Source organism: Anopheles merus, chromosome 3R, assembly GCF_017562075.2.
Source record: "Anopheles merus strain MAF chromosome 3R, AmerM5.1, whole genome shotgun sequence".
Classification (NCBI taxonomy): Eukaryota; Metazoa; Arthropoda; class Insecta; order Diptera; family Culicidae; genus Anopheles; species Anopheles merus.
This window is the reverse complement of record NC_054084.1, coordinates 28,675,017-28,688,375: the sequence shown is the minus strand read 5'-3', so window position 1 is coordinate 28,688,375 and position 13,359 is coordinate 28,675,017. Positions and strand designations below refer to the sequence as shown.

General features: G+C 47.4%; 2 protein-coding genes across 5 annotated transcripts in view; both read right to left on the bottom strand.

Moving 5' to 3' along the window:
* LOC121596852 (zinc-type alcohol dehydrogenase-like protein C1773.06c) overlaps positions 1–11,137 on the bottom strand; it is a 24,505-nt gene extending 13,368 nt beyond the window's left edge. Inside the window, exon 1 of one of the 4 annotated variants that reach the window (XR_006005331.1) lies at positions 10,633–11,137. Coding sequence is in view for 1 of the 4 variants with exons in the window: in XM_041922178.1 (XP_041778112.1) it covers positions 1,624–1,664 (41 nt within the window). In the remaining 3 variants the exon portion in view is untranslated. Of the gene's footprint in view, positions 1–1,623; positions 2,701–8,503; positions 9,060–10,632 lie in introns of those variants that run through there. The other 3 variants (XR_006005332.1, XR_006005330.1, XM_041922178.1) reach the window with 3 other exon arrangements.
* On the bottom strand, positions 10,841–13,359 carry LOC121596858 (zinc finger protein 140-like). The gene is made up of 2 exons (XM_041922186.1): positions 13,107–13,359; positions 10,841–13,034 (listed from the first exon to the last, which is right to left on the bottom strand). The coding sequence occupies exons 1-2, from the start codon at positions 13,119–13,121 to the stop codon at positions 12,399–12,401; spliced, it is 651 nt and encodes a 216-aa protein (XP_041778120.1). The 5' UTR covers positions 13,122–13,359; the 3' UTR covers positions 10,841–12,398.

Here is a 13,359-nt window from a genome sequence, read left to right as displayed (position 1 = left end):
CTATACTTGGAGTAGCAAAAAAAAAACAAGCATAATGAAGATGGTTTTGTGTGGGTGGAAGTTTTGCAACATAATACAGGGTTTTCCAAGTCATTTTCGAATTATGCCCAGTGCAAGATGTTAATCCACATCAATATGACATTTCATTTCCATCACAAAGAAGTTTTAGTTTCTCCAATATGATTTTCAACACGATTCAAGCTGGATTGAGTTTGACAGTTCTTTGTTATGTGTTGAATTTCATGTGTTGAAACTGAAATTTCATTTTGAAGCAAATAAACCATTTGACATGGATGCGGTTTGAGTTTGAGTTGAAAAACATCTTGCATGCGGCGAATAACAATGTTTACATTCGAAACTGAATTGGAAAGCCCTGCAATGCTACTAAGCAAACCGTTCTTTTCGTGCAATCATTGTGTGCAAAAGGGAGCGTGTTGTTGGTAATAGAACCTCTCGCAGTCTCTATTTCTCTTTGTCCAGTCCCGTTTGGTGTTGTAAACCGGTTCCGATGATTTCTTTCGCCTAGAATAGAACACGGCTAGGAAGCTAGACCGATACTAACGGCAGATGGAGGGGTTGGTGGAGAGTTTGTCTAACCGTCATCACTGCTTACTCTGATGCCTGGGTCCAGGGAGCAATGAACATTTCACACACGGCCTTGCGGTGCGGTGACTTGGCAGTAGAGAGACTTGGCGGAAGTGTTTCTAACGAGATCAGTGGCATGTGTTGGCCTGGAAACTACGGATATGAGATCATTACAAAATTGCACAATTATTCATGTGGAATGTAATGGAGAAATATTTGAAGTGATTTGATTTTAAACAACACTGTGATTGATGTTACTTCGGCAACGTTTGCCGAACTGACGACGACTTCAAAGAGAACTCACTGCGTGCCATTTAATCTCGCAAATCAGTGGAATTCTTCAAAATTCTTGCAAAAATCAAAGTGAAAAACAATTTCCTCGACAATTGTAGGCAACATCTCTCTAATCACGCTAATCAACACAGACAGAGCCCGGCCCCCGGAAGCTATAATTAAATCCTCCGGTCCCGGTTGTACGCCGCCCAAAATTGGGGTCACACTATTCCCCTTCCCCAGCTCCCCATCCCTGCCACGCTAGGAAAGGAAGACACAAGAAATGAGGCCACCGTGTAGCATAAATAATCGAAAGTTTATCCTCATCGGGACGGCCTGAAACGCAATTGGCAATAGGATTGGCGCTGAGTCAGAGCGAGCGAGAGAGAGAGAGAGAGAGAGAGAGAGAGAGAGAGAGAGAGAGAGAGAGAGAGAGAAGGATGACCCCTGAGAGAGGAGCATCTTGCACGCAGTTAAACACGTATTTATAAACAAAAAAGAAAAGAGGTACGCTAAACAGCAAAGGCAGGCCCTGTGCCCCGTTCGAACACGCCGGCAGCGAGGGTGTTGTTACATGCGATCGCACACACTAGCAGCCGGTCGCGAAAACCTCTCGTGGTTATGTCATGTAAGTATCAGCCCATTTCCTCGAAAAACGCTCAGAGCCTCCCAGCAAAGGGGTTCGCAGCAACAAGTAAAGCACGGTTTTTTTTTTTGTAGTACAGAAGCGGAAATAAGGCGGACTGTTGCAAATTGTATCATTACCCGATGTCGGAGAGTAACAAATTATCCACTTGCACTGCCATACTGCTGGTATGAGATTAACTTTCTTATCAGTTTTCTTTTCACCAACTTCACTTTTTTACACTGTTTTTCTTCTTCTTTCCGAACTATCCAATTTGGAATCTTGGCCCCCTATCACGAGCACTTCTAAACGTGTGTTTGCTTTTCAATGTTTGCTTTGCTTTTCGGTGCGTTTGCCCGATTGCCGTCGTTCACGTTCCTTCGGTGTGTTCTCCGATTTTGTCCTTGAAGCGACTCTTTTCCCAGCAGGAGGTTGGTGGGCACGAGCGGAACAGGGGAATTTGCTTCTTTTTTTTTCGCTCTCTCGAATGAAAATTCACCACAGGTCGCAACACGAACGCACACTCCGATACACCAAACGACTCTGCTTATGCGTTGAACCGAAGGCACTATCACACACACACAAACACAGTGACGTACAAAAATGACAACACAATTATGTGTGTTTATGTTTTTCTTTTATGCTCGCGTTTTTGTTTTTTTGCGTATCACGTAAGTGGTGTGTCTTGGTATTTTAAAGTTGTCTCCTATTTCGATAAAATTACGTCTTGGTATCACTTTTTGGTGCGTTTTTACCTGCAACCACACTGATCTTGCCTAGCCTTTTCTGTCTCTGTAAAAGGGCTGAGCATAAAAGCGTTGTCTTTTGAACTCCACAATCAAAGTGTGCTTTGTGCACCAAGGGACGATGGATTTCAGGTGAAACAGGAATTTTTGGCTGGAAAAGTTCAACTGCACCGATATTACTGCACCGCGTAACAACAACAACTTGCGTTTCTTTGCTTGCTTTCTTTCTTCTCCCCTTTTCGAAGCCGAACAAAGCGGGAGAAACACGGGCTACGCTTTTCCTTTCTTGCGTGTATGTACGGGCGAACTTAACTCGTTGCTTTCCGTCGAGCGAATGGTACGGAACGGTGTGTGCCGTTGGCCGTTGTGCCGTGGTGTAAAAACGCAACCCTGCTCCCGCTGCTTCTACCCCCTTCCGTTCTGTTCCCGGGTGCGCTTTCTGCGTGTGCCTGTGAGCGTGTGCCGTTGGGGTGTGTTTTCAGAAAATAATAATGATATTGCACACACAACCACACTACACCCAACACCGGAACCGGTATCGTGTGCGGAGTGTGCGCGTGTGTGTTGGTGTGTTTTCTATGGTTGCGCCTGCGTTTATGCGCGCTTTTGCATCCCTTTCTCGGGCGCTTGTGCTCACGCATCGTGCCTTCTCGCTTGCTCGCTTGATTCTGTGCTTCAACCATCATGGTTTCCAACCCCGACATTCGCACACACACACTTAGGGAGGTGCATTTAAAGGGGTAGCGAGCATAGAGCATAATTCGGTGGTGGCTGGTAATTATGCTCTTATCGCGGAACTCGCCGCGCGACAACGGACCTTCGCGATTAGCAGCTCCCCGGTTCGCGTTTCTTCTTTGTTGTTTATCCCCTATGTGCGTGTGTGTGTGGTGTACGTGATGTCAACATACACGCACACAACCACCGCCACCAAGCAGGCCATGGCGCGCACGCGCTCGCCTACAAACCTTCGCTGATCATGCGGCGAGTGAGTGATCAGACCGAAGCCGAGGGAACCGAACCAACCCCGTACGCGGGGCTTGTGGTGGAAGAAGCAGGAGGGGCTTGTTTTGGATTCGCCGACGGTGGACGGTGAAAGTGAAAAAGAGTCCCGGTGTGTGTGAGTGTGTGTGTCTGTGTGTGTGTGTGTGTGTGTGTGTTTATATCATGCTCTAGTTGGAGTAAGAAGATACCACGACGACGTCCACGGCGACTTGCGGCTTGCCGTAGAGGTCAAAGTCTTCGAGGCCTACTGCCTACTTCTCTGGGGGAGGAGGGGTTGGCCACCCCATACCCCACACAAAACCTACACCCTCCTTGCGGAATACCTTACAGCAAGCAAGCCGCAGCTACTTTCCTCCCACGGCGGCGACGCACAGCTGATTTGGACGTGTGTGCATACCGCGAAGAAAAGTTGCTTTGTGTCTTTTCAAGCTCTTTCAAACCTTTCAAGATGGTAGGAACTAGCGTCGCCTAAGCTAAGGAAGGTCCAATGTCTAACAATTGATGACCAGAATGCTAATATTCGTTGTAATAACTCCCAAGGGAGGCCTCAGAACGTCTACAGCGCGTCGTTGTTTCGTGTCAATGGCTACTTTGTTTGCGCAGGGCTGCATCCCATACATCAACCCTCGCCACATTCGAACGCTGCGTGATTGAGTCCATAATACAGCGATAGAAAGAGACAGAAGACTTTGTTTACGACTTTGAATTAAGCCTCAAGGTGGAGGTTTTTTCCATCCTCCCAACCAATGTCCAATTTCGCGTCGTGATATACACTTAACAGACGAAAGGAATTCCCTCATCAGTCCACGACATCCAGAGGCCTTCTAGTAGACGCTGGAGATGTCATCGCGATCGTGGGAAGCAGGCCCCAAGCCGTCTGGGCGTTTCTGGAGCAATCCGTCCAATTAGAGTCAATTTGGAGCTCTGGAGGGTACGACGAACGACTTGCGAGTTTGCACATCTTTGATTGATGGCAATCGTGTCACTATTTGGAGTTTGTTTGGATAGAAGAGGAAGCGGAAGATGAGGAAAAGATATGCAATTTCGAGTACACTCAAAGCACAGCACGATCTCTCTTCCAATCCAATCAAAGCCCATCCAATCAAAACGTGATCCTTCGAAGCCGGAGTTTACTTTATCGCCTCGCCATTATCACCTGCACCGCAAGTACTCCAGTGCTTACTGACCTGTGAGTTAATGATTGGTCTAGGTGCGTTGTTTGCTAACCACTCAAACGCTACCCTTTATTGGTGTGGTCAGAATACATTGCTAACAATGGCGATTAAATTGCCAAGTACCAGTCGCGTCCCGGTGGATAGCTTCCCAGTATTCATCGGAGTTGAACCCATTAATGCGCTTGGAAGCGAACATACGTAAAGAGGCTGTGACGCGTTATCAGACTTCGACGTACCGGCAATCTGGGCATTTTCGTGTGATTCGCAGCCGATTTGGATTCAATGCATCACCGCTTGACACCGTGATTGAGGCACCGGGCGAGCGCGTGCTGATGCCGCTCTGATGCCAGCAAATTAGGGCTGGTCGTAAAGATGATTAGGCCCGTGGGGTTTTGGATTTTATTATTAGATTTCGATCGTTGCACCCACCGGATGTGTGGACAGTGTTGACAGCTGACCAGAGCATGATCTCGTTGCTTGCTGTTGTACATGCAAGATGAATATTGCATCAGCCGCCATTACCTGGTTGGAGTAGTTCCCGTTAACTATTGGAGCATCCAAGTTTTTATTTCTGCGAAAAACCCCATACTTCGTCGTTTGGTATTTTTGTCAATGCAAAACAACTTCATACGTGCTGCTGCCCGCACACTATCAGTAGCGCCTATCTTCGCGAGCAACAAGTAAACAAATCGCCGCAAAAGTAATGAACTCTTCAGGCAAAGAGGAGTTGTTTTCTTTGCTGCTGTCAATAAGTTTATCTCACTTTGGCGTCCTTCGCTGGGCGATAAAGTGACACCACTCGGCCCACCCGCAAACAGACCACAAAACGGTCGATCTTTATCTAAGCCCTCATACTGTCCTAATTGTGTTATGTGGGAATGAGGGGTGAAAAAATAGACTGCCCAAAAACAAAACACCTTCGAGTCATCGGAAATGTAATCTTCCCTTTGCCACAGGCGACACAGTGTGGCCACAGGGGGGTCGCGTTGTTTGTTTCGTGAGCGATTGGTCCATTGACTGCGCCACACGAATATGTAAACAACTGTTTGACCTCAAACCAGGTAGCCTTCACACGCTCAGAAGTGGTTGTGAGGAAGTACTGGGAGGAAATTCAGGCCGGGACAGAATTCTCTATGAATACATCTTTCTCTTGTGTTGTGTTGCAAACCATTGAACTTTGAGGAAATATTATGAATGTAGAAAAGGGGAAAATGATGCAAATTTACGGTGGTGTGGTGATGGCCGGTTGATGATCTTTCAGTTTGTAGGCGGTGACGTCGCGGTTGTTTACCCAACCGGTATACGATCAGTTCCGCCGATCATCTTCAAGGGCTTTACCGGTAATGGATCCATTCTCCTACGAGATGTTCGAGCGAGCACACTGAGGGGAGCATGTCCTTGGCGCCGATCTGTTGGCAGGACGCTACTTCTGACGTTTTGTTTCAGAAGATCAGATTCCGTTGACCCCACGTATTCTTGGCATCTTCATGGAGGAAGTTATCTTTGGAGCAATCAGACATCAGAGATTTGCGCTTTTTTGTTAATACAACCGATACAATAATTCCTGTGTTTTGCTGTAACTAGAACAACCGTACGCTGGTTGGCTCTTGTGCAAGGTAATTGGGTCGGCTCCGATGACTAACCAAACATGTGCGACTGTTTGCCATTGCACCCCGTTGTTCGATGACACACACCAACATACACTTGAGCCGTGGCTAAAGGGGTTGTTATTCCGTGTGTGGCGTGGCAGAAGGTGACCGGCGTACGCGTGATCAGTGCGTGATCCGTTTTGGTGCTGCTACAGAACCCACGGGGCCCACGGTAGATGTTCTGCGTGTACATTGGCTTCGTCATCGGATCGTATCGGATGTGTTATTGGGTCGATATCAACAATTGTTTATTCGGATAATGCTCTATAGACAGGAAAGTTTGCAGAGTGTTGCGCTCAGAGTGTTGTACTCTGAACTGCGCGTGGTTCTGCCAAGAGTGCACGTGAGTGAAGAATGCTATGTGTTGATTCACAGATGGCAAATGTAGGACCAACTGCCATGAAAGATGATACTTTCCATTCTTTTTTAGTGGAAAATGAGACATCAACCACACACATCAACAAATTCACACCGCTGCGGACAGTGGCATGTTCGGCCATCGTTAAGTGCGCCCTTTCGTTGCGTTCTATTTATAGCACCACTCTTCCCTTTAGCTTATCTGTCTTCCCATGCGTACAGCAGCGGAAGGAGGAGTGATGTATGTGTCACGTCACCCGTTTCAATATTGTTTGTGCTCGGTCTGTCTGATGCAGATGCTGCCTTCTACTACTGGGAAGTGACCTTTTCGCTTTAATCACCCATTAGCCCATAGATGCTCATAGATCACAGTGGCGGCACGCTGACCCGCGGCACGTAGACCAGTCTGCCGGCCGGCAGCGCTCACGACGTCACGTCACAAACGAAAGGGAATCACCCGCCGCTTATCAAGTAGACGCAAGTTCTCTCCTGATAACACGTGCACGGATCTGTTGCGGTTGCGATTAATCCAGTCTCTGTTATCGCCTGAGACTGGGATGGTGGAGCAATACACTCCCGATGACGGGAATCCTTTTATTGACCAAGGTCGTTGAGAGCTGGGCACCCGGCATGCCTCTAATCCATGCCGGGCGGGAAAAACGTGTTTGAAGTCGATTGTGTTATTGAACTGATGATGATGGGACCTTAAGTGTATGGTAGTGGTAGCGCTTCCAGGAGCTTTGAAATGATTGGGGAGCTTAGTTGGGGTTCAATTTCTGGTACAATCAACAACGTAAGAGTGGTACTTGGAGATTGTGAACAGAAGAGATATAGCTTAATAATGCATTAAACGTGTATCAAAACTGCTGGATCCAGAGTAGAGTAATACTTGGTAATTTGTTTCTTTCCGTTACTATAACTACATTTCGCACGTCAATTGTATGACTTAATTGTAATTGGAGCTCGATGGAATATTCCATCGACCAGAATAGACAGTATTTTGATGAAAAAATCTCAAGAATGTATAGCCGATGAGATAGAACTTCTATTTTCAGTGTTTCTTAGTACTTTTTTGTAGCCAAAGGTTCTAAGCATCTACATCACACCTTACAGCACAACTACCTCGTGTTATGAGTACGGATGAAACGTGAAACCAGTGAACGGTTTCCGAACCTTCTAGACACCTTGTCTGCGGTGCGATGCAGCACACCAAAGACCACACACACACACACACACCATTGCCACCACATCGCCTTAAATGCACCCAGGATAAATGCAATTGGAAATGGACCATCGTTATTCATCGTTTCATCAGCGGGGGAAACAAGATCTTCACCGCCTGCTACAGACAGACGATGATCACTCCCGGATCGCATGATTCAAAAGCTTCAACCCCTGTGTAGCAGGCACTAATACACACACAGTCATCCATGCTACCAACACCAGTATGTAGAAGAGAAGGGGAAGGTTTAAAACACATTTCGAAAGCGAATGTCCGGAAGGGGGGTACCAAAAACAGCTGATTTGCTCGTGATCATCAAGATTCACGAGGCATTGCTGAGAATCGATTCCGTAAATAGAATGCACACCGGTGGCAATAGAAGGGTAGCGAGAATGCGCGTGTGTGTGTTGGTATAGTACGACCGGCTTTTTGGCCAAGTTGTCGAGAATTTTTGGGTGAAAAATTTGACCAACATTTGAGACTTCAGAAACTCCAAAATATTTAAACTCTAAATCCAAAGGACAAGCTTTGGAGTATCAAGTAGGGGCTTCTTCGTCCCTTTTTTGTAGCCTTGAAATGCTTCCTTGCCAAGTGTCGGTTTACATAGTATCAGCGCCCCCTCCTCCTTATGGAGCAAACTGCCGTAGGCAAGAACAAGGCACACTTTGTTTCGTGCGCCTACCGGCACGTGGCGCGTTCAACACATTTCACTTCTATTTCACCTTCACCAGTACCGTGTTTCGGGTGAGAAAACGCGATGCATTCACCACATTTCTTCTTGTGTTTTTTCCGACAATCTTTGACAAACTTTTAATATCCGATACAGGAACTTACGATATTTCGAAACATTTCCATTCCACTCTTCTTACCTTGTTATTGTTGTTTCAAAAATTGTTAAGCTCTGCACCACGGTTGAGTAAATTCTATCGGAGTAAATCCGCTTTAATTTTTGCTGTTTTAATTTTCTGCAACCCAAATGCTTGTGTTTCTTTCCTTCTTTCGACGACTACGCCGATCGTCCAACAACCCTCAACTAACACGACGGCTGTTTGGTCACTTTCGAACTACACCAACTATCCACAACAAGCTAACGAAATGGCACACACATCCGGGAACACGGTCACTGCTGTGTGTCTGTGCGCGCTCGAGACGACTCGCGAAGTACGACTGTTGGCCCCCGCGTGCGGTAGAAGCGAGCTGCAAAAAAGCTTGCCTTGGTCGAAGGAACTGGCGACTGCGTAGAGCAGCAGCAGTACTGTATGTGTGTTCCAATCCAACAGCGCCCGAATGACTAAACTGTATCACTCGAAATTGGTGCAGCCTGGCCGTGCTGCTCCGAATCGAGTAGTCATCGAGTGATTTGGCAATAAATAGCAGTGCGACACGACGACGGAGGTGCTCGACACGATATCCGGGTGATCCAAGTTGGCACCGATCATCAAACACCAAAGACACAGTCACACATACAGTCGCGGTACGGTAGCCCGTGATGTCAAGTGCAGTGTGGATAGAGGTATGACCACAAGAACGCACCCCTTCAAGAAGGTGGCCTAATACTAAACAAACGAACAAACGATCCCGGCAAATCTACCAGCAACGCTTCAAAGCTGGTAAGTCCCCACTTCTTGCGATTCGAATCGGTCTATTTGCTACTTCAAAAAAACAACTGCTCCGATGGATCCTCTCACGCCAACGTGGAGAGGAAAAGGTTGTTTTTTTGTGTGCTACTACTGTTTTTCCCTCTCCAATTCACATCCACACGGTTTGGGGTCTGTCAGTAACGTTTGCCACGCATATCGAACGCAGGTTTTTTTAGTGCGAGCGCTTATATGTGTATTATTTGATGCGGCTTCAGCTCCAGTTGTGTTGGAGCTGTGTGCACTGCCCAAAGCAAGCGGTGTGGATACATAGGATAGATACACACTGGCAGCCGAATGTCGGCATTGTTTTGTTGATGTCGATGACGCGCGTGCGGGGCACAGTGGAGCGTGGTGTCCCTCCGCAAGGTCAAGCAAAAGGCAAAAGGCGCTTTGGAGATAACGAAACCAGGTAGTTGGGACCGTTCTCTCTCTCTTGCAAATCTGCAAAATCTGAATATTTTGAATTTTTTTAGGGCTGCTGTTTCTAAGAGAAATTGCTTGTACAAGTCCTGAAAGAAGCACAGGTTAGTGGTGTGCTCTCTGGAGCGCATCCAACGATTTCGATCCAACTCCAGCTATTGTTCGGTCCGATACCGACTCCAGAGTCAGCCGGAGTCGGAGTCTTTTTCAGCCGGGGTAATGTTTTTTCCTCTATCTGTTTTGCGCGTGTACTTCTTAAACAGGCTCTGGCCAACTCCGGCCGACTCCGGCCGACCCCGGACGACTCCGGCCGACCCCGGACGACTCCGGCCGACCCCGGACGACTCCGGAGGACTCGATTTCAGGGCGATTTCAGGCGTTTTCTGACGTCTTCGAGCGATTCCGGACGTTACCAGACGATTTCCAAAAGGCTCCGTATAATGCTGGGTGGACCTCCCTTTCGGAATCGGATCAGAGCTGACTCCGCATTTTTGCCAACTTTACCTCGCTAGTACTTTACCTCATCACGAGTACAGATTGAAGAAGCCCTTTCTACCGTTCATTGTACATAACAAGAAGGCCCAACAAAAAAAACTGGATACAATGTCGTACCAAAATTGCATCACACTCTGGGGCTTGCCCCGGTTGCGTAATCGTAATAACACGGTACTACCGTGTGTGTGTCTGTGTGTATGTGCATTTGATGTCCTGCACCAACTTCCGGTTGCTGAGATCCGCCGACGCTTCTTCTACAATGTTGCAAACAAAATGAATCTCCCTGGGATAGCAATTTCTTCAAAAGTGCTCCATTGGTGGAATCAGAACACACGCACACACCTGGCTGGCTGGCTGACTGGCTCCAGCGCCCTCCCCAAGGTCAAGCGGAATGTCAAATGGAAGATAAAAACAGCCTGGTGCTTGGTGCTGGTACTACTTACGGCGCGTTACCGTCGAGTTTTCCGGCTATTTTGGCTGCTGTTTGCTGTTGGAGGAGGATGGTTTCCTCCCTCCAGCTGCACTCCTGCACTGGCAAACACACACACACACACACTCACACACACACACGTGAAGGTCACGGAGAAGGTCCTGCACTTGTACCGCCCGTTGCAGCTGGTTGTACAGTGTATTCGCCCGTCCCCTTTTTGCCTCACTGCTTGGGGGTTGTTTCGAGCGGTGTGTGGCTTCAATCACAAGCTTTTGGACCTTCGGAACTGACCACACAGGGCACGGATGCACTTTTAAATTACTTTTGTTGAGGGAAAAAAGCGAAACACAGCATTCGCCACGGGCAGCTCGGGAGGGCTCCCGGTACAGTGGCCACAAACGCACACAAGGCTGACACACAACACAGCACAGCCTACTACACAACTGATCCCGGGGGGAAGAAAACCCTTCTACTGTACGCACAACAACAGCAAACCTCCGGTCTACGCAACAACTCGAACAACTCTCTTCGCCCGAACGGTCGAACGTGATATGTGTGTCTTGCTGGCGGCGGCAAGCCACGTTCACCGTTTCTGTTGGGTACGGTATGTCATCAAACCACTAGATAAGGGAGAGCGGAGGGGCGTGTGATTGAGGGATGGGAACGGTGGCGGTGGTGGTGCGCCTGCGCCCAAACTGCCATTCGGTATCCTTTCAAAGTCCTTTAAAAGACTGTTCACGCGGTCGGAACGTGATTGTGATTGCCTCTCCTCCGTCCTCTTTGGGGCCGGTGAAAGGGAATGGTGCCGACGCAGGAACTGGGTTGGAAATTTGAAGAAGGTGATAGGGGATGGAAAGGATGCACATGCTTGCTGTGTGTGTGTGTGTGTGTGTGTGTGTGTGTGTGTGTTTCGTGTGCTGTAAAAATGGTTTCGGATTGAAATTCTAACGGAAACCAAAAGCTGCTTTATATTTATGTTCAAAAAATACCTGTATTCGTTTTATTTAGTTTCAGTGGCACTTGTACTGGATGCTCTCAGTTATCATTTTCTGAATATTCTTCTTCTTCTTCTTCTTTTCACCCAAATTTTTCGGTTGGTCTTGGCGCTGTCAGAAAACGCAAATGGGGTTTTGTCACTCTGTTTGCTCTCTTTTCGCATACGCAATTTTTTGTGAATAAAATACTTCAGTTCAATTTTTTTCAGCTTATCATTGGCAGTGTGTATCCTTTTTTTTTTATACATTCGACAAACAAATATCTCCGTCTGATGTTTTGGAATGACGAAAGCGGAATGAGTGAACCTAACTTGCTAACTTTCATAAATAGTTGTGTGCTTAATAATGCTGTTCGGTGGGTTAGTTTCGTTGTACGAAACCAGAGATTTCAACAGACTCTCTGCCTCCGACTTGTTTTGCACCATTACTTTCTAGGGCACACTTTTCATGCTCACCTTTTGTGTTTGTTTCTTACTCTCTGACTAAGAATAAGTACAAAAAAATAGTTTGTTAAGCAATTACACAATATAAATAATTATCAGTGCTGTTCTACTTAATCTTCTTTGTGTAATCTTACACCTAGCTGCGTGACTATTTGTTTTATAGACAATGCTGGCGTCATTGCCGATTTTCCGCATACAGCATAAAAATAAAAGCAAAATTAACGTACTAAATTGAGAAAAAGATTAATTGCCAATTTAAAACTAGTGCATTAAAGCTTCTTGTTGGATTCATTATGAGAATGGGGCAACAAATCATGAACTGCCGGTATACCGTGTCGCCTTTAAGCCTCCCTGTACTTCCCTGCGAGATCATCGTCGTTGCGGTGCTCGCTGTTGGTTGCTGGATGCTCCTCGGCCACGTGTCTGTGGTACTGTCGCGCCTTGCTAAACGATTGTCTGCACTCCGCGCACACGTACCTTCGGTCCGTATGCATCTTCCAATGCTTCCTGATAGCACCCTTGGTGGTGAAATCATGCCCGCAGATCCTGCACTGATTCACCTGGCAGTTTTCGATCCAGTAACAGAGCGATGCTTGCGCAACGGACACGCTGTCGCGTTCGCGATCCGTGTGCGCATGGAAATGGTGCGTCAACTCTGCTGTCGCGAAAAAGCTTGCTGGACAAACGAGACACTGGTACGGTCCCGGCAGCTCCTTATGCTCCTTTAGATAGTGTTTCGGAACGTCGCTCTCGCTATTGCACACCTCATTGCACTCTTGGCACTTTCGCTTTTTGTTTTCCTTGTTAAAGTGCACCGTTTGGATGTGAACGCTCACATTTCGCGCTGTTGTGAAGCATTTTTTGGGCACGCAATGCACGCACTCAAACTTATTTCGATTCTGTCCGTTGTTTGCTGCTTGGCACGCGGCTGAAACGGATCGTTCCTGCTCACAGTCCACTGCCACTGCCTGCCGCACCTGCAACGATCAGGTGCATATGGTTTAGTTAGACGCACGTGAAACATTGTAATCATTTGCACTATTACTTACCTTGCGCTCCTCCATCGCTTGCGCGTGTAGCAACGTTGGTGGAAGTTGTCTGCAAGACTTTTGGTTGAACGAAGCGCACTTACGGGGGTGTTAGGGGTAGTTTGGAAGTGTTTCGATCTAATGTTAGTAGCGCTCGCAAGCAAAAATCCGGCAGACAACTTCCTTGGCGATGAGCGTGGAGCGCAAACGGTACTGCGGCCCGCGCAACGCAACTGTATTCTGACTGCGATTGCGTAAGACACCGGCTCTGATC